General features: G+C 34.4%; 1 protein-coding gene across 1 annotated transcript in view; it reads left to right on the top strand.

Annotated features, from left to right (window-relative positions):
- The window catches only part of LOC144452587 (phospholipase D1-like), a 38,104-nt gene extending 20,483 nt beyond the window's left edge, over positions 1–17,621 (top strand). The window contains exons 6-24 of the mRNA XM_078143707.1: positions 55–120; positions 772–830; positions 1,306–1,413; positions 2,051–2,203; positions 2,627–2,770; positions 3,171–3,254; positions 3,877–3,958; positions 5,193–5,303; positions 7,123–7,332; positions 8,359–8,689; positions 9,719–9,837; positions 10,327–10,437; positions 11,262–11,372; positions 11,788–11,873; positions 12,845–13,008; positions 13,854–13,921; positions 14,366–14,583; positions 15,839–15,962; positions 16,529–17,621. Coding sequence (XP_077999833.1) covers positions 55–120; positions 772–830; positions 1,306–1,413; positions 2,051–2,203; positions 2,627–2,770; positions 3,171–3,254; positions 3,877–3,958; positions 5,193–5,303; positions 7,123–7,332; positions 8,359–8,689; positions 9,719–9,837; positions 10,327–10,437; positions 11,262–11,372; positions 11,788–11,873; positions 12,845–13,008; positions 13,854–13,921; positions 14,366–14,583; positions 15,839–15,962; positions 16,529–16,753 — 2,574 coding nt within the window. The 3' untranslated portion in view covers positions 16,754–17,621. The remainder of the gene's footprint in view (positions 1–54; positions 121–771; positions 831–1,305; positions 1,414–2,050; positions 2,204–2,626; positions 2,771–3,170; positions 3,255–3,876; positions 3,959–5,192; positions 5,304–7,122; positions 7,333–8,358; positions 8,690–9,718; positions 9,838–10,326; positions 10,438–11,261; positions 11,373–11,787; positions 11,874–12,844; positions 13,009–13,853; positions 13,922–14,365; positions 14,584–15,838; positions 15,963–16,528) is intronic.
- The last annotated feature ends 1,137 nt before the right edge of the window (positions 17,622–18,758 follow it).

Genomic DNA, 18,758 nt, shown 5'->3' with positions numbered 1-18,758 from the left:
AATCAGTGAAATTAATAGCATATTGACCTTTGGGTTTCCAATGTTGAATTACAGGTGCAGCTTGAAAAATATTTACAAAGTTTACTCACAAACCGTATTTACAGAACCAATCAACATACAGTAAGTATCAATATTTTGCATCTGTGTTTCTAAACTGACATTTAGATGTCATTCCCAATATTTTTCTTCGTTCAGATAAGGAATATACGGGTGACCTAAGGGGTCTTTGTCACTGAGTTGCTAGACAAGTAGTGCAGTAACAACCCTTAGGTCATGAGTATTTTCTGGCTGAATCAAGACAAATATTGGAGAATAACATAATTATACCAATGCCAATAATATCAAAGAAAAATTGGGGAAAGTAACATGGCAGTTTTGAAAGTTTTGACTCATATTTCGAATACAGCAGAACCAGTGATGTAGACACGCGTTGTCGGGACATATATGCACATTGTCGTAGCATAGACCGACCAGAGTATATATTCCATATTTATGGCTTATGACATGGTGTAGTAGTAATAAGAAATGTTCTCTGCATGTCAGATGTTAATGTAAGTTGTGGTCAATAATTATATATTTTGACAGTGTCAGGTGTTGAGGTCAATTTAATTTTAGTACACAGTGTCCTTCATCAAAAGATGTCAATAAGTGAAATACGAGTTCATTTAGTCTGTCGTGACTTTTTATCAAAATAGAATTTAAAGCTGGAATCCCTAGCGGAATCTAAACTTGTATTTTAATAATAATTATCATATTCTTTCTCTCATACAGCTTGAATTTTTAGAAGTGAGTCATTTGTCTTTCGTTAATGACCTTGGTACCAAGGGAAAGTAAGTATTTTGTCATTGTTTATGTTGTTGTTGTTGTTGTTGTTGTTGTTGTTGTCGTCATTGTCGTCATTGTACCATGTACTCCTGATAAAGTACTGTATTATTACAGTAAACAAATAAAGAGATTTATATAGCACCTAGTATCCATCAATGATGCTCACAGGCACTTTACAATAGAAACTGTTACAGATAAGCTCTCTCAAAAAGGTATATCTTTAGTCTTGAAAGTCTCAATACTTGGTGCAGAGCGGACAGAGCTAGGTAGTTGGTGCCACAGAAATTGCGGTAGCATAGCTGAAAGATCAATCTCCATACGATTTGAGTCTTGTTCTGTTCAGTAGTCATCATTATCAATTTTACAAAAAACTGTTTTTCCCTAGATTAGATAAAATAAGTTAACATAAATTGTTCACCTTTTGGGTCAGTAGTTTCTAACTGTTATTACATACTGTATATGTATATTTCCACTTACTAGGGAGGGAGTAGTAAAGAAGAGATCCGGTGGTCATCGTGTTCCCTTAGGATGTTGTACCAGATGTTGTGGTGGTTGTTACTGTGAGTGGGCTGGACACTGGAATAAAAGGTCAGTAGTTAAAGTGGCCATATGGATGAGAATTGGGGTATTTATTTTGGATTTTTAATTTACAAAACTATTTTGGAAAGATGGAAAGACTTTAGGAGGAGGTTTCATAGTAATATGCAAATTTGTAGTAATATTCCAGCCAATAATGCAAGAGTTCTGCCAATGATAATGATACTTAGGCATGTTTCAGTATTAGTAACTTAAAAGACATTATTTTTAGCCCGTGTAGCAGCTCAATGACTAGTACGCATGCACATCATATATACTATGCAATATTTTTTGGGTGGTTTTACCCAAGAAGTCATTGCGGCACGATGACTACACATGCGCGTTCTATATACTATACGCATTCTCCACACAGAGGGCGCTGTCTACAATATTATCCTGAGGCAGCCAGTCACAAATGAATCTCTCCTGCGCGAGCTTATGGGCTTTGCCTAGTTATGATATTATCTTAAAACAAATGTGATGAGAAATATGTACAAGTACTAGACCATGTTTAGCCCTGCGAGTCATTGCACACTTAGCATATACATACACACGTTGCTATATCATGGGTATAGAGGGTCTTGGTGCAACACAGGTCTTCACTATATCTCAACTAGCAACCTAAATTTGATACTTTCTGTTTGTGTAGGTGGTTGGTAACCAAAGAAAGTTTTGTAGCGTATGTACGGCCTAAAGATGGACGCATAGGATGTGTTATCTTAATGGATGAAGATTTTACTGTCAAGTCAGGGCTGATACATACTGGTGTACACCATGGGTTACAAGTTACTAACATGACAAGGTAGGGTTTTATGTGATGCATATTGAAATGTTACAGGACTGATACACACTAGTGTACACCATGGGTTACAAGTTACTAACATGACAAGGTAGGGTTTTATGTGATGCATAGTGAAATGTTACAGGACTGATACACACTAGTGTACACCATGGGTTACAAGTTACTAACAGGACAAGGTATGCTTTTACTTGTAAAGTAGTGAAATTTTTCAGTCAAGATGGGGTTGCTACTGGTGTACACCATGGGTTAAATGGTTGATTTCATTCAGACTATTAAATGCAGCAAGAAATTGCAATATTGCCAGACTGTAAAGTGCAGAATGTGCAGTTTCTTATTGGTTTCTGTATATGGTTGTATCAAATATTGAGAGGGCGGAAACAGTACACTACAACTCCACTGAGTACTTGTTTTTATCTATTCCAGAAATTTATTATTGAAATGTTGGACACGAAGAAAAGCCAAGGAATGGGGAGAATATATTACAGAGTTGGCTGAAAAATCTGAATATACAAAACGTAACAGATATAAATCATTTGCCCCTCAACGGAAAGACGTCTACGCTAGGTGGTAAGTGTTTGGGAAATGTCGGTACAGAGTTCTTATCAGTGAATTGAGGTGTATCATCATCATACATAGGGCAGTCAAATAATAGTAATACTTTGGAATGGTATTAGTTAGAAATGAATGCAACATGAAGTAATGTGGCACATAGCAAAGATACCCTATAAAGGCACAAGATCAACTTGATGTGTCTCAGAAATCACAAGTAATTCATTGCGTCAGTGCAGTAAGGTCATATCTGCTATGCAATTGTATAGGCAGATACGACCTTACTGCACTGACGTGATGAATTGTAGGTGATGTAAAATCATGAAATGACTCTCCAGAACCCATAATTTATGAACATGCCTTTATTTCCTGAAGTGGTGTTCCCCTTTAATAATTCTATCCTAATTGTAATTGTTAGGTATATAGATGGCGCTGATTATTTCAATGCAGTTGCTGATGCACTAGAAACAGCCAAAGAAGAAATATTTATTACAGATTGGTGGTATGTATAAAACATGAACACATCCTTGTTACATCTAGAAACTTTTAAAGAATGAAATGTCAGTGTTTAGGAGTGACATACATGTATATTTGAATACACATGAGCTAATATAAATTTAATGTGAGACAAACAATTGGTTTGGACATTTACATCTCTTGTTTAGCATTAAAATTAATAGATTTCTGATCATTGTGAATACAGATGTTATCTGTGGCTTTGATTTTCTCCAATCAATCAATCAATCAATCAATCAATCAATCAATCAATCAATCAATCAATCAATCAATCAATCAATCAGTTGCTTCCAGAACAGTAAGGCCATAACCACATAGCGCAATCATAAACACTTCAATTCAATTCATAGAGGGAGATTCCACTCTATTTCTCATTGCAAAATAAATTAAATGAAGCTAAAATTATTTAAATACATTACATTATTGGAATTCAAAAGTGAAGTGAACTTATCATATACCAAAGGTTTGGACCACCTTAGCAACAATTCATTTCAAAGGTCCTTTATATATAATGTGAACATATTGCTAAAAAAAATTATACTTGTCCTCAGTACAGAACAAATCATGTTTTTCTTCAACTAGTAAAGATTTCTTTGTTTACCATCCAGGTTGAGTCCTGAGATTTACATGAAGAGACCAGTAACAGAAGGCCATATGTGGAGACTAGATCAAATACTCAAGAGGAAAGCTGTAAGTTACATTTTACTTTACTGGAATTTATCACATAGTAGATATTATTCTCTAATGTTTGTCATCATTCCATCATGTAAAATATGAGTGACTTAAGGGGTCTTGTCACTATGAGTCAAATATGTAGAGTTACAAAATCTTTATGTGATGAGTATTTACTAGCTGAATGAGTACAAAATATTGGAGAATAATAATAAACCTGCAGATTGTATAATTTTAGTTTTATCTACATGAGTGGAGTTCCCCATTAAATGCTGTGTTGGTGGCTTTGTTTGCATTGGAACTGCATCTCCAGAAACCAAAGGTTATGATAGACCTCGGTTTATTTCCTAGAGTAGCATTCCCCTGTCAGTAAGGTATACATGTACCCGGGCTCAGAATAATGTGAAATATTTTCTTGCTCACTGGACCAGTAGAAATTGAAAAATGCTTGTCCAGATCAGAAAGTACCGGTATTTGTCCACAAAGTGATTTTTTTGGTAAATTTTATTGAGATGTTTATTGAGATGTCTCTTTTGATCAGATTTTGTCACCAAGTGAGTTGCCATAACCTTACTTTCATTTTGAGTAAACTCAGGAAATCTAGACTGAATAATCATTTGTATGTATTCTTCTATTCATATGTTAAAATATCACTTTGAAAGTTTATGCAGGTAGAGGAAAATTTACTAATATTAAAATGAGCAAGCAGAGGTTTTAAAATTGAAAACTATGAGAAAAACATTGAGACAAGTACTATCTAAAATCACTTGCCCAGTGCCTCAAATCACTTCTCCAGGACAAGTAAAATGCCGTTATTTTGAGCTCTGTGTACATTAGGAAAGGTTTGTAGTACAATTAGATGTTATTTCCCATAATTTTCTTCGTTCAGCCGAGGAAAATAAGAGTGACCTAAGGGGTCTTTGTAAACTATAAGTCGATAGACTTGTAGTGACAACCCTTAGGTCATGAGTATTTTTCCGGCTGAATAAAGATAAATATTGGAGAATAACATAATTATACCAGTGCCAGTAATATCAAAGAAAAATCGAGGAAAGTAATGGTAATTTTGAACGCTTGACTCATATTTTGAACACAGCAAAACCAATGATGTAGACACACATTGTCAGAACATCAACACACATTGTCATGACGTAGAACGACCAGAGTATACATATTCCATATATTTTGTTCAACTTGGATCATGCATGGTATAATATCCAGTACATTGTATATTTTTGTGTGTTTTTTCCAGGAAAGTGGTGTCAAAGTGTTTGTGTTACTGTACAAGGAAGTTGAAATGGCTTTAGGACTAAAAAGTAGTTACAGTAAACATACTTTGATGAGACTCCATCCTAATATCATGGTAAGTAAATTAATATTTAGGAATAAACACAGATTATTTTAACTTATTATATTTTCCAAGTTTTTTCAACCATTCAGTGACTATCACCAGGACTCAAATTTCCAACCGTTATTAGCAATAAAAGATAGGATATGACAAACTCTCTTTAAACTGAATGATTGTTTACAGCAAACGCTCAAATTTTATTAAAAATTAATAGTCTACAGTGTCATGTTATATTGCATTGTTAGTAACAAGGTAAAAGACATATTGAAATCAGCTGTTTATCTGTTAACACTAAATACATGCAGAAAACTGTTTATACTGAATAATTATTTACAATCACTTTTCACAGTTTTATTAAAACTTAAATGTCTACAGTGTCATGTTATATTGCATTGTTAGTAACAAGGTAAAATATGTATTAGCAGTAGCTGTTTATCTGTTAAAACGGAATACATGTAGAAAACTGTTTATACTGAATAATTATTTACAATCACTTTTCACAGTTTTATTAAAACTTAAATGTCTACAGTGTCATGCTATATTGCATTGTTAGTAACAAGGTTAAAGATGTATTAAAAGTAGCTGTTTATCTGTTAAAACTGAATACATGCAGAAAACTGTTTATACTGAATAATTATTTACAATTATCACTTTTCACAGTTTTATTAAAACTTAAATGTCTACAGTGTCATGTTATATTGCATTGTTAGTATTAAAGGTAAAAGATGTATTAAAAGTAGCTGTTTATCTGTTAAAACGGAATACATGTAGAAAACTGTTTATACTGAATAATTATTTACAATCACTTTTCACAGTTTTATTAAAACTTAAATGTCTACAGTGTCATGCTATATTGCATTGTTAGTATTAAAGGTAAAAGATTTATTGAAAGTAGCTGTTTATCTGTTAAAACTAAATACATGCAAACACACACATGGGAAACTTATACCAAATAATTATTTACTCATTTTTCAAATTTTTAGTAAAACTTAATATGGTACAATATGATGCAATCCAGCATTGCTAGTAACAAGGTAATAGATATTAAAAAAGTTGTTTTCCTTTTAAAACTAAATAACATACAAACACACACATGAAAAAGTGTTTATACCGAATAATTGTATTGATCTCAAATTTTATTAAAAAGTGAAATGTATAAATTGTCTTGCAATAATATGGCACGCTTGGTAACAACGTAACAGGTTTATTAAAAAGCTACTGTTCTGTTAGACTGCATATCATGCAAACACACATGAAAAGGTGTTTCTTTCTACCAATTATTTACAACCATTTCTCACATTTTATTAAAAAGTTAAATGTAAACAATGTTGGTAACAATGTAAATGGGTGAAGAAAAAGCTGTTTTTGTATATAAAGTGGCACAAGCTGAGTTTATAAGCTCTTAACACAAAGTGAAAATACTTCAATAAAACCACATTCCAGTATAATGTTAATGTTGATGAATGTCTTCTATAACATTACAATTGTCTTCTAGCATGGTTAGAACAGTTGATTGCAAAGTAGGGATTTCATGAACATTTTTGATAGTATGAAAAATTACATCATCGGATCATTTATGGGTTATATCTAAATACAGGTTTGAGTTCAGTCAGTTACAAGTGCTGGTTTCTCTTCTTTCTCCCAACATATACTTAGTTATGTACAACCAAATACCCCTAGGGAGAGAGAAGATTATGTATTCTACAGTAAGTACAATACTGTGAGTACCTATTGAATATGCAGCAAAATCTATGCTCATATAAACCCAGCTTGCACCCCTTTAATCAAATTTAATGGTTATACTAATATGTAAGTTTAATCTTTACTACATTAGGTGATGAGACATCCAGATCATGTACCTGGTGGTGTATTACTATGGGCACATCATGAGAAGTCAGTTATTATAGATCAAACCATAGCGTTTCTTGGTGGTATCGATCTTTGTTATGGTAGATGGGATGACTTCAGTCATCGATTGGTTGATATTGGTTCAGCTTTACCTTCCTCACCATCTGGGATACAGGTACCACCTGGACCTGTGTCTGTCAAGGTAATAACTATGATGTGTGTATACATACATGTAGCTAGAGGGCATCTAGGGGCCATTATGGTGGTCTTCTGATAAGGTTTGATGCATCTTGGGAACTAATTTTCCAGAAATCAAAGTTCTTTAGATCTTTTTAAACTTTCCTGTTATGAAAGCTTTTTCCTGGTACAGTTGATACAAAAAATAAAAGAAAGCTGGGGATTCACCGTCTTTTTTCACATCTTTTTATTTCTTAGTTAACATAATCAACAGTAAGATATGTTTTGTCTCCCCATCCCCACTTGCCAGCTCTATCCTCTATGAAAGGAGTTGACCGTTGTGTGAGGGCGCCCTGTCACAACCTACCTTACAGACTCAAACACAGTAGTTGGTGGCTGTTTTTTTCATGACAACAGAATTTAAGGTTTTTATTTATAAGGCACATATGACATGAGTAATGATGGAAAGGATATTTTGAAAATTCATATAAGGCAAAATATAAAACCTGATAACATGACTTCAGAAAATGTGAATTTAAAAAAAATTATTTTGACACCAAGATTAAATACTCGTCGATCACAAGACTTCAGAGAGAGTTTGATGAGGTGTAAAAGTAAAAGAAGACAATTATAAGTTAAGTAGACGAACAAGTTATGCAGACTGTACTGTTATAGTCTAAAAAGACATGACTTCTCTTTGGAATATGGTTTTAAAAAAAAAAGTGACCACAGCGGATGAGGCAAAGGCATGAAAGTGTTCATGGAATAAATTGTTATCATTTTACCTTTTTGCCTGCAAAAAAATGTTCAGGATCGGGGCTTAAACTAGGGTCAGTTGGGTTAACAGAAACACACTTTTTTTATTTGGCCTTATTTGATAAATACACTTTTTTTTAAGAAGACAAAATACATTTCTTTGCTCTTTTTCTCTTCCCATGCAGTACAGAGTTGGCATTGAACCTTTTAGAAATTTCCATATCAGTTGTTTGTTGTTGTTGTTTTATTAACTTACTTAATATTTATATAATATCATTTCTAATTTCAGAAATCTGTATCAACTCCAGACCACCTGACTCTTAAATCTGACCCGAACGCCAACATCAATGCAACACCGAATGACCATAACTATGGAATAAATCAAGCTTTCTTCAGTAAATCCAGTACGAAACTAATAGATGGAAGCTATGATGATGTGGACTCAGTGCCTGTTAGTAAATCCAGTAACCTAGGGCTACCTAAACTCTCACCATGTCGTTCTAGTGTCGATGCCAAGTTAGATCAATTAGGACTACAAGGAATGGCTAAGTTATGGTATGGGAAGGACTACACAAACTTTATTGCCAAAGATTTTGTGGATCTAGATAGACCGTTTCAAGGTAAGATATGAACGGATTCACCAGATTGTTTTAGATTAATGTATTTTGACTTTTTTCTCTCAGTTGATAAGTTTAATGTCAATATTGTAATGTGATACATAGTTTTTATTTTAGATGTTGATTTTTGTCCTGTCTTCCCATGACTTTTACTCAGTTGATGAGTGTAAGTGTTGATATAAAAGGTTTTAAATTCAACCTCATTGTGAGCAAATTCTTGTCTTTTCATATCAAACTCATGTTGATCTCTTCGAGTTCTAGTCTCCTCATGAAGTGTAAATTCTCTAGTTGGACTGATCTTCATTTATTCAGCAAACTCATATCTTACAGTCTACAGGTCGGTATTTAAACAAAGCAATAATTAGTTAAAGGGTTCTAATTACTAATAACATTTGGCCTAGTCAGGTTGACAGGTATTTTCAAACTGTCTGTTTGCTGGTGTTACCTCTAGGCAGTGTAGTGATGAAAGTCAGCAAACGAACAGTTTAACAATTAAAGCCTGCTGACCTGAACAGGTAAAGTGAGCAGTAACTTTCTGGTTCTGGTTGCTGTCTATGACAAACTCCTGATATGAAATGCTATCCGTGTATTCCCTCAACAATAAATGCATACCGTTACTCTTTCGTGCCACGAATTCCTGAATAGAACTGTTTACCCATCAACACCAAGGAAGCATAATCTAGTACTATATTTAAACAGTGTCTAAAATCCCTGGATGTGATGTCAATTGTTCAACAGTCATATTATTACTAACTTGCTCCCAGCTACCACAACAGTGTATTACATACCTGTGTATGTGATAATCCATACTTGGATGTTTACACAGTATTCTACAGATACAGATACAGATACGTGCTACAATACTTATCTGGCCCTCACTCCCAACCTCTAAATAGCCTTTCATCAGCACTCCTAGTGGTGAAACCACGAACCTTTTATTTAAATGATAACCAGAATATGATGTATTGAATTTGATAAAAATCTATTGTGTAAGATTAAAAGTTGATGTGGTTGTTAATTTTGTTATTTCAGATTTCATAGATAGAACTACAACCCCTAGAATGCCTTGGCATGATATTGGTGCTGTTGTATGTGGAATTGCTGCTAGAGATGTAGCAAGACATTTTATTCAAAGATGGAACGTCACTAAGGTGAGTCTATCCCTTTAATCCAATCTGATTAAAATTTGATGAAGAAGGCCTTAATCGAAGAAATTAAAAAAATGTATAAGTATTTTCTGCTAAAAGAAATTAGTTTTGTTACAACCCCAAAAATTTGGATAATTTCTTTTGCTGCAGCCTCAATTTTGCCTAATTTACCCTCAAATCTGCATAATTTACTCTCGGATTTTGCCTAATCTATCCTCTAATTTGCATAATTTACTCCCCAATTTTGCATAATTTACCCTTCAATTTACATAATTTACATACAATTTGGCATAATTTGTGGGGGTACAACCCTCAATATTACGTACTACACATAATTGGTTTTAGTACAAATCTCAATTCTGTGTATATTATCTTTGAATTGTGTTTATAAAAACTAGTAGAATAGGTGATTATCAATTTTTATCAGCTATATTTTAATGCATAAATTATACAATCTATCAAATCATCATGTTTTCCATTCATCTATTTCAGTTGGAGAAGGCTAAAGAGAATGCCTTTATTCCAAGTCTAATACCAAAGTCTACAAAAGATGTCGAATTTGACAAGTCAACGGTATTTGGAGTAGTACCATGTGACTGCCAAGTAAGTAATATGTGAAAAAAAAATTAAGCCTTCTGTTTTATAACTGGTATTATCACTGCAGTGCAATTCTGAAATGTTATTGTATACCTGCATGCAAATGATATGCAAATGAGGACGCGATTGTTGGCTATACACAAAATCCTGTGATTGTGATGTATGATTTTTATGGAAATTTGCCATTTCAGATAAACTATCTAATAATAACAGAACCCCATGCCTCGTGAGTTCTACTGTGGGTGTACACAGGGGTATTTGCACTGCTTGTGTTTTTAGTGTTTTCTGCTGCACTTTCCCTCGCTACGCTCGTGATAGTGTGACTGCAGAAAACACTGCAAGCACTCGTGCAAATACCCTTGCGCTTGGACATCATGGGTTTTGTCATACTATGATAACTGACCAACTGATATCCAGATGTGTATCTCAGTGAGCTCAAAAAATGTTCAGATAATATAAGGAAAAAACTAGTAAAAAGGTACACATGCATAAAGGTAAAATATAAATATATAAAATGTCTAATGATAAAACGACGTAAAAAGGTAAGTTTTCAAACTGCTTTTAAAACTGTCCGATGAAGAATCAGCTGGAATCTGTGATGGTAAGGCATTCCATAGATGAGAATCACAGATTGAAAATGCTTGCATTGATAACACATAATACACAGTACTGCAGATAGGTTGATGTATATTAATGGTACTATTGGACTGAGAATGACGGGTACAATCAGTGCAATGTCCTGATGTGAATACTTAGTCATAGCATGTGTGCCCAGAGAATGGAATTTCACATGGCACTTCATAAATATTTATCCCTTCTTTTTATTCCAGATTCTGAGATCAGTAAGTACATGGTCAGCAGGTATTAAACACACTGAGAATTCCATCTACTGGGGCTATTTATCAGCTATTAGAGAAGCAAGGCATTATATTTACATTGAGGTAAGAATTAATCACTTTCAAATCAAATATAGACTTTCTTAAAGAGCCCAGTGAAATTTTTTTTTTTTTTTTTTTGTTATTTTCTAAGCGTAATATATTTCTGAAAACTCTTGATGACAGTTTCCAATAGTTTGCATTTTTTTCTGTTATTTCATTGACAACTTTCCTGGGTGAAGACAAATAATGTGTAAAAAATATGATTTGAAATTGTCTGCAGGCCATACAGACTTTATGCTGAAAATATGATCTGGACTTTTTCTGAAAATGGTAAGTATTTTGTACTTAGGCCATTATCGCACTAACCCCTTCATATATATGTAATGTAAAATAGGTATTTTCATTAACAAAGTTGTTAGTTGAAGATTTTTTAAAAAGAATTTGAATGTTAAATTTGAACAATTTTCTCTTCTTTCAGAATCAGTTCTTCATTTCCTGTGAGGATAAAGATGTTTTCAACAAAATAGCTGATGCACTTTATGTGAGAATAATGGAAGCATACAGGTATGTATTTAGACAAAGGACTGTTAGAAAGACAGACAGACAGACACAGACAGACAGACAGACAGGCAGGCAGGCAGGCAGGCAGGCAGGCAGGCAGGCAGACAGACAGACAGACAGGCAGGCAGGCAGGCAGGCAGGCAGGCAGGCAGGCAGGCAGGCAGACAGACAGACAGACAGACAGACAGACAGACAGATCATAAAATACATTTGCATGCTTGCTGAGCCAGAGATATCAACAGCTAAAATTAGCACAAATAAAAAACAGCTTTCATTCTCTTACATATAAAAAGTAAAAGTACATGTACGATGGAATAACAGATAAAAGAATAATTATTTTGTACAAACACTTTCATATATGGTAGTCCTAGAAGAAACACATAATAATATCATTGTAATTCTGAGAATAACTAAAGTTGAACAGAAAATGTCAAGGTATGAATTGATTAAAGGGGAACACCAGTCCAGGAAATCGAGATATTTTCATAAACTATGTGTTCTTGAGAGTCATTTCATGATTTTAATACATCACCTACAATTACTTGCGATTTCAGAGAAACATCATGTTGATCTTGTGCCTTTAGGGTATCTTTGGTGTGGATCATATTGCCTCATGGGAGTCAACAGAAATGATTATTTATGGTGATCAATCTAAAACCCATAATTTATGAAAATGCCTTTATCTACTGGAGTGGTGTTCCCCTTTTCTGCCTTTATTTGAAGTAAACATTTCATATGATTTACTTTCATATTTAATTTCTTTTACCAACTCCCACAGAGCAAGGCAAACTTTCCGTGTCTACGTGGTACTGCCATTGCTGCTGGCATTTGAAGTAAACATTTCCTATAACTTACTTTCTTTCCCAATGCCCACAGAGCAAGGCAAACTTTCCGTGTCTACGTGGTACTGCCATTGCTGCTGGCATTTGATGGCGACATTTCTTATAACTTACTTTCTTTTCTAACTCCCACAGAGCAAGGCAAACTTTCCGTGTCTACGTGGTACTGCCATTGCTGCCGGCATTTGAAGGTGAAATTAGTGAAACTGGTGCTAGTTCCATTCTAGCCATCACACATTGGAATTATAAGTCTATCTGTAGAGGAGGTCACTCTTTGTTAGAGAGACTACAAAGAGAAAGTAAGTAGTGATCATAATGCTATTTCAAAATGTTTTGCCACTGGCAGGATGCTTACTCTAGGTAGGTCAGAGTCACTTCCGTTTTGTGATCATAATCGATCACATCTGTGATAGTGTGTGCCACAGTACACAATCCAGTGAACATACTTTCACAAACTGAGTTGATTGTATGACTGTTTTTGCAGTATCACTCAAGATTATTTCATTTGGAAAAACTGAATATAACTAATATATCTCTACATATTATAAGGTATCATATTTCTTAAGACAGGAACTTATAAATGCTTTCGCTAAACCACATGCTATATTCCGCTGCACGCACTACTACAAACGCAATAGGGAACTTGCAATCCAGACTGAGGATGCTCAGATGCAAAGGACTATGGGATTATCTGTGGTTATTGTAATACCTAATCTGGAGCTACTGATAAAATTAACCTCCCACAATGGTCAGGGTAACTATGAATTGATTATTTGTGGTTACAAACAATGTATCAACAGTGTTTACAATACCAACTGATTAGCATTTATTATCACATTTCCCATGATGCAACATTCAACATGGCGGGTTTGCAAGTTCCCTATTGATAGCAACCACAAAAAGGAAGTGGCTGCGACATACCTGCGCTACCCATGGCATAACATTTCAAAATAGTACTATTGATGAAATCATATATTAATTTTCATCAATATGAAAATAGTAAATCCAAATGAAATAAAAGGAAAACTGGAATTTTGAATTACGAGGGGTTTGTATTTCAATCAATATGATCAGAGAATCTTAAAAATATAAATATTCTATTCAATAATTCATAACAAGTTTTAAATTGTTTTCCTTCTTACAGTGAGTCATCCTGAAGATTTTATTTCATTCTATGGATTGAGAACACATTCTGAACTCAATGAACAACCTGTAAGTTATATCTTTGTATATTTATGCCATACTTTCTGTGTTTCGTATACTTATTATCCCGTCTATATTTTTCTTCATTCACCTATTGGGAAGTGTGAGTGAACTACAAGGGGTCTTGTAACTACAGGTTTGGGATAAGAAGTGATAAAACTCTTATGTCACATGTATTTCCCTGCTGAATGAAGCAAATTATTGGAGAATAATATCATAATTACCTAAGCAAGGCTTGTATTTTGTAAAAATCCCTAAAAATGATCCACCATAAATTTTGAAATTTTTTGATTAAATTCACTCTCACTCTCTTGTACTCACACTTTCTTTGTTTCCAACACACTGTCTGACTAGTTCTTTGCAATCTCTTCTTTATTTGTCTCTTTCACTTTCCACACTTCTTTCCCCACGTCCCCACTTAAATCTCTCACTCCCTCTTTCTCATCCCCCCAGGTGTCAGAGTTAGTATATGTGCACAGTAAACTGATGATAGTAGATGACAAGACAGTCATCATAGGGTCTGCAAACATCAATGACAGGAGTATGCTGGGTAAAAGAGACAGTGAATTAGCAGTGATTGTAAATGACACTGAAACCATAGCAGGCAAGATGAATGGTAAAAACTACAAAGCTGGCAAGTATGCCTCTGAACTCAGAAAACATCTATTCAGGTAAGCTTGAGAAATAAACATGTTGTCAGTGGTTTAACTACTTGCCTGTTACCACTAGGGTTGGGTTCATGCCAATCTGATTAAAATCCGATGTAGTGTACACATCACAATGTCTTTTTGGCTGTTACGTTTACTGTCGTTTTATCTTTTGTGAGCACTCATTACATACATCTGACACAATACCATAGGTTTACCCGAACCCAATCTTGTACTTATGAGTAGCCAACCAGAATCCGTCTTACAATATAACACTCAACATACGAAATTGAAAGAAAGAGAACTACCAAACAATAATGATACCATCATTGTCTGCACTCTGTGCATGAGCCTTTTTTGAACAGAGTACTCTGTAATACTGCACCTGTATTTTTGGGCATATTACGCATTCTCATTCATTGAATGAATTCACTCAGTGCTCTCATGTGGCTCGGGAAAACTTATGGTATTGTGTCAGATGTATGTAACAAGAGTAAACATAACGGCCCAAAAGAAATCGCAACATGTACACTACATGGGATTTTAATCAGATTGGGTTCATGCCCACTTTGGGTTTGATAAACTGTGTCATGCTGTAAGCTGTAAGTAAGGAGAGTGTCTTTCAATTACCAAATAATGCAGGTCTTTCCTCAGCACTTTGGTTTCCTCCTGCATTAACACTGATGATGTCCGTGTTTTAGGTGTTAGTCACCTGTGTGGTCTTCCTGAGTCCTGACTAATGTCAAAGCTTAATAGTAAAAAATGATAAACCAAAAGGAAGTCATGTCATCTTAGTTTTAATGTAACCAAAATTAAAGTAGTACCCTGTCCAGTTCCTGAAAACAATTGCTGAGATTTAGCAGTGGTTGTTTAGTTAAAGGCCAGGGTTTCAATCCCAGGTTCTCACATTAGTGTTATCTTATCATTGGGCTTCAAGAATTACATAGAGTTATTCTTTTGTTCAGGACCAACTCTTTCTAAATCTGTGCCAGACAACAGTTTTTCACACCTAAATTTTGAATCCTCTTTCTAAGTTAGTTAGTTGAATTTCTGGCAATTTTTCCCATCTTTCCATTCAGAGAACACTTGGGACTATTAAGACAACCTGACTTAGACAATATTGATGTCACTGACCCTACATGTAATAAATTCTATAAAAACATATGGATAAATGTAATAATTATGTATCTTGATGTGTCCATCATACCATTCATTTTATTGTTAGTTGAACTGTTATTAATAATTAACTTCTGGAATTTTCCCCCATCATTCCATTCAGAGAACACTTGGGACTAGTAACACAACCGGACTCAGACATTGATGTCACTGACCCTACATGTAATAAATTCTATAAAGAAATATGGATGAAAACAGCCAATGAAAACACAGAGGTATATGATAAGGTGAGTGACTGTGATATTTCTAATTTTCTTATCTGCGTAGATTCAGGTCCCTTGTTCTTGAATATCAAATGACCATTGAAAAAAGGAAGAAAGCATTTTTCTTTTTTCTAAATGTAGGACCTGTTTTCAGTATTCATTTAAAGGGGAACAAAGGCAAGATTGATTTGACTATATCTGTTATTCTTTCTGCTTAGGGGAAGCAGCTGCAGGAAAGTCATTATTTACCAACCCTACATCACGAAACCCTCTCTGAAATAGAGTTTAGAAATTGCAAATCTGGCTTAAAAAGAGGCCTGCGGTTTCCTTGGGTGAGGCATTCTGGGTAACAAAATAAAGTTAGGAGTTCCTAATTTGTAACCCTTGCCCAAAGAATACTAAGGCTATTGGTGAAGAGCTTAGAAGCTGCTCACTTTGTTTGTCTCCCAGAATGCAGAATGCCTCGCCATCAAGGTTTCTCCTTCAGTTTTACTTTTGAAGTGAAGTCTTTTTTCTCTTCTTGTAATTTGATTCTTTTTGCTAATTAGCTGTTTTGATTAATCATATGTTGATTTTGCATTAATTTGTAGGTTTTTCACTGCATTCCATGTGATCATGTGACTTCATTTGAGATTTTGAAACAGTACAAAAGCAAAGAACCACTGTGTACATCCAATCCTCTTGAAGCCCGTAAAGAACTAACCAGGGTCAAAGGTTACTTGGTCAAAATGCCACTTGACTTCCTTTGCAAGGAAGCATTGTCACCTAGTATAACAACACAGGAAGGTATGATGCCGACCAAACTCTGGACGTAAATTATATTTTAGGAGACTAAAACGAATTTCAAACTGAAAGTCAGGAAGTTCACCAGGTTGGTCCTATGTACACACAATGTACTTTTTGCAATGCCTTGTCTACAAGAGTGGTCACCAGCCTCACTTTCATAGAAGGTGCTTTATACATACCTACCATTATATTACCATCATTAAAAAAAGTTTTAATAAAAACTTTCCAATTGCAGCTCGTCCATCTTTACATCATTCACAGATGACTCATATTATTACACTCCATTATTTACTTTCAGTAAACAATTAATTGAATGTTGTATTTTGTCTGTATATTAAGGCCAAGAAAGAAAGAGGAATTGTTTCCGGTCAGAACAGTTTAGTCTGGTCAGAACAGTTTGTCTAAAATGGTGTGACAACACTTTTTTTTCTTTTTTTTTAATTCTGAACAAAGCTGTCACTCAGTCTACTATTTATGGCAGTAACTGTTCTTTTTATTTAGTACTGTAGAGCAAGTATGTATGTAGGGCAGATGACATTTGCTTGTCCATGATTGGCTCTGCAGTTGTCTTCATTGAAAGTTTTTTTTGTGTTTCCCCACGGCTCTGCAGACTGCTTTGGCTGGACAAACATGAAAAAAAGGACTGACGTGAGGGTATTTAAGTGATGCGCGCACTGACCAGAAACAATTCTCTTTTTTTTGGCCAAAACATAGTTGAATATTTGTACAAATATTTCAGAATCTTTTCTACCATAAGTCATGTAAAAATTTAATCCAAGATTTCCTAAATATTTATCTAAAATATTACAGACTTTTTCTTGTATTAGTAATGGAAAATAATCAATCTGTGATTTTATTACAATTTTTGATATTTCAAAATATTTTGTAAATATAGATTATATATTGTCATTGCAATTTTTTGTGTGCTGGGGACCAGTTTTAAGGAAAGTCTTTTCGATATTAAATGTATTAATTCTATTTTTGTTCAGTTTCTAGGAATGATTTAAAATTTGGTAGTTTTGTTATGTTTTGTTCAAAGAAATGGAAATGTAAAATTGTAGTGTGTTGCACATTTTGACTTTTCAGACCATTGTAAATGCCGTTTACAATGCTTCTAGTCGAAGTATAAATGATGAACTACTGCAATAATACATTACCATAGTAGGTGTGTGTCTTTGTACAAAATTTAGAAGGGTCTGATCAGCAGAAAAGCCATGCAAGTGTGTATATCATTATTGATAACTTGAATCATAACAAATTTCAAATTTGGCACCTCTTACGGTTACTGTGGTTTGTTGTTCTTAGACATCACTGTGTACATTTAGCTGTAAGGATGTCATCAAATGATAGGGTTTATTTGCAACAGTGAATAATTCAGTGGTGTTATCAAAGTAAACTGTTATTCAACTTTGTGCATTGTAGGTAATGTTCTGACTATTATTAGCTAAATGTGTGGCAATGCATCAGTACATTGCAGTAGTCACCATTCATATTACACTGGTAGTTGAGCCTTCGGTTTTCTAAGATAGACACAAACTTTGTAAACTAAAGGTTGGATTACCAGTGTCGTACTACAGTTGAAATGACCAGTTTCCCCTGGAAATGACAGTGGAGTCCAATAATACATTGGTTTAATCAAGTCATAATAGTTACTTTGTAGTCAATAAGGTACACCATGATGGGACGCCCTCACAGTCAACTCCTTTCATAGATAGAGCAGGCCAGTCAGGATGGAGCAACATGACATATTTTACAGCCATAATTTTTAGTGTCTCAATAGATTTATCCAGTAAATGCTAAGCATGTGATCATTTTTTTCTAGGCGTAATAATAATATAAGATAACTTTAACATGAATATTTTTGAATTTGTTAGGTGCCAACAACATATGAATTCCAATGCAACTTCAGTGAAAACTGCCGTGGGATATATAGCCATCCGTGGTAGATAATGCTATCACATGTTATAATTACACTCTGTGAAACTAGGAGTTTGAACAGCAGTGAACGACTCTGCCCACACTTCCCTATTGAAA

Source organism: Glandiceps talaboti, chromosome 23 (genome assembly GCF_964340395.1).
Source record: "Glandiceps talaboti chromosome 23, keGlaTala1.1, whole genome shotgun sequence".
Lineage (NCBI taxonomy): Eukaryota > Metazoa > Hemichordata > Enteropneusta > Spengelidae > Glandiceps > Glandiceps talaboti.
Note: the sequence above shows the minus strand (reverse complement) of the source record. Positions and strands in the feature narration are given on the sequence as shown.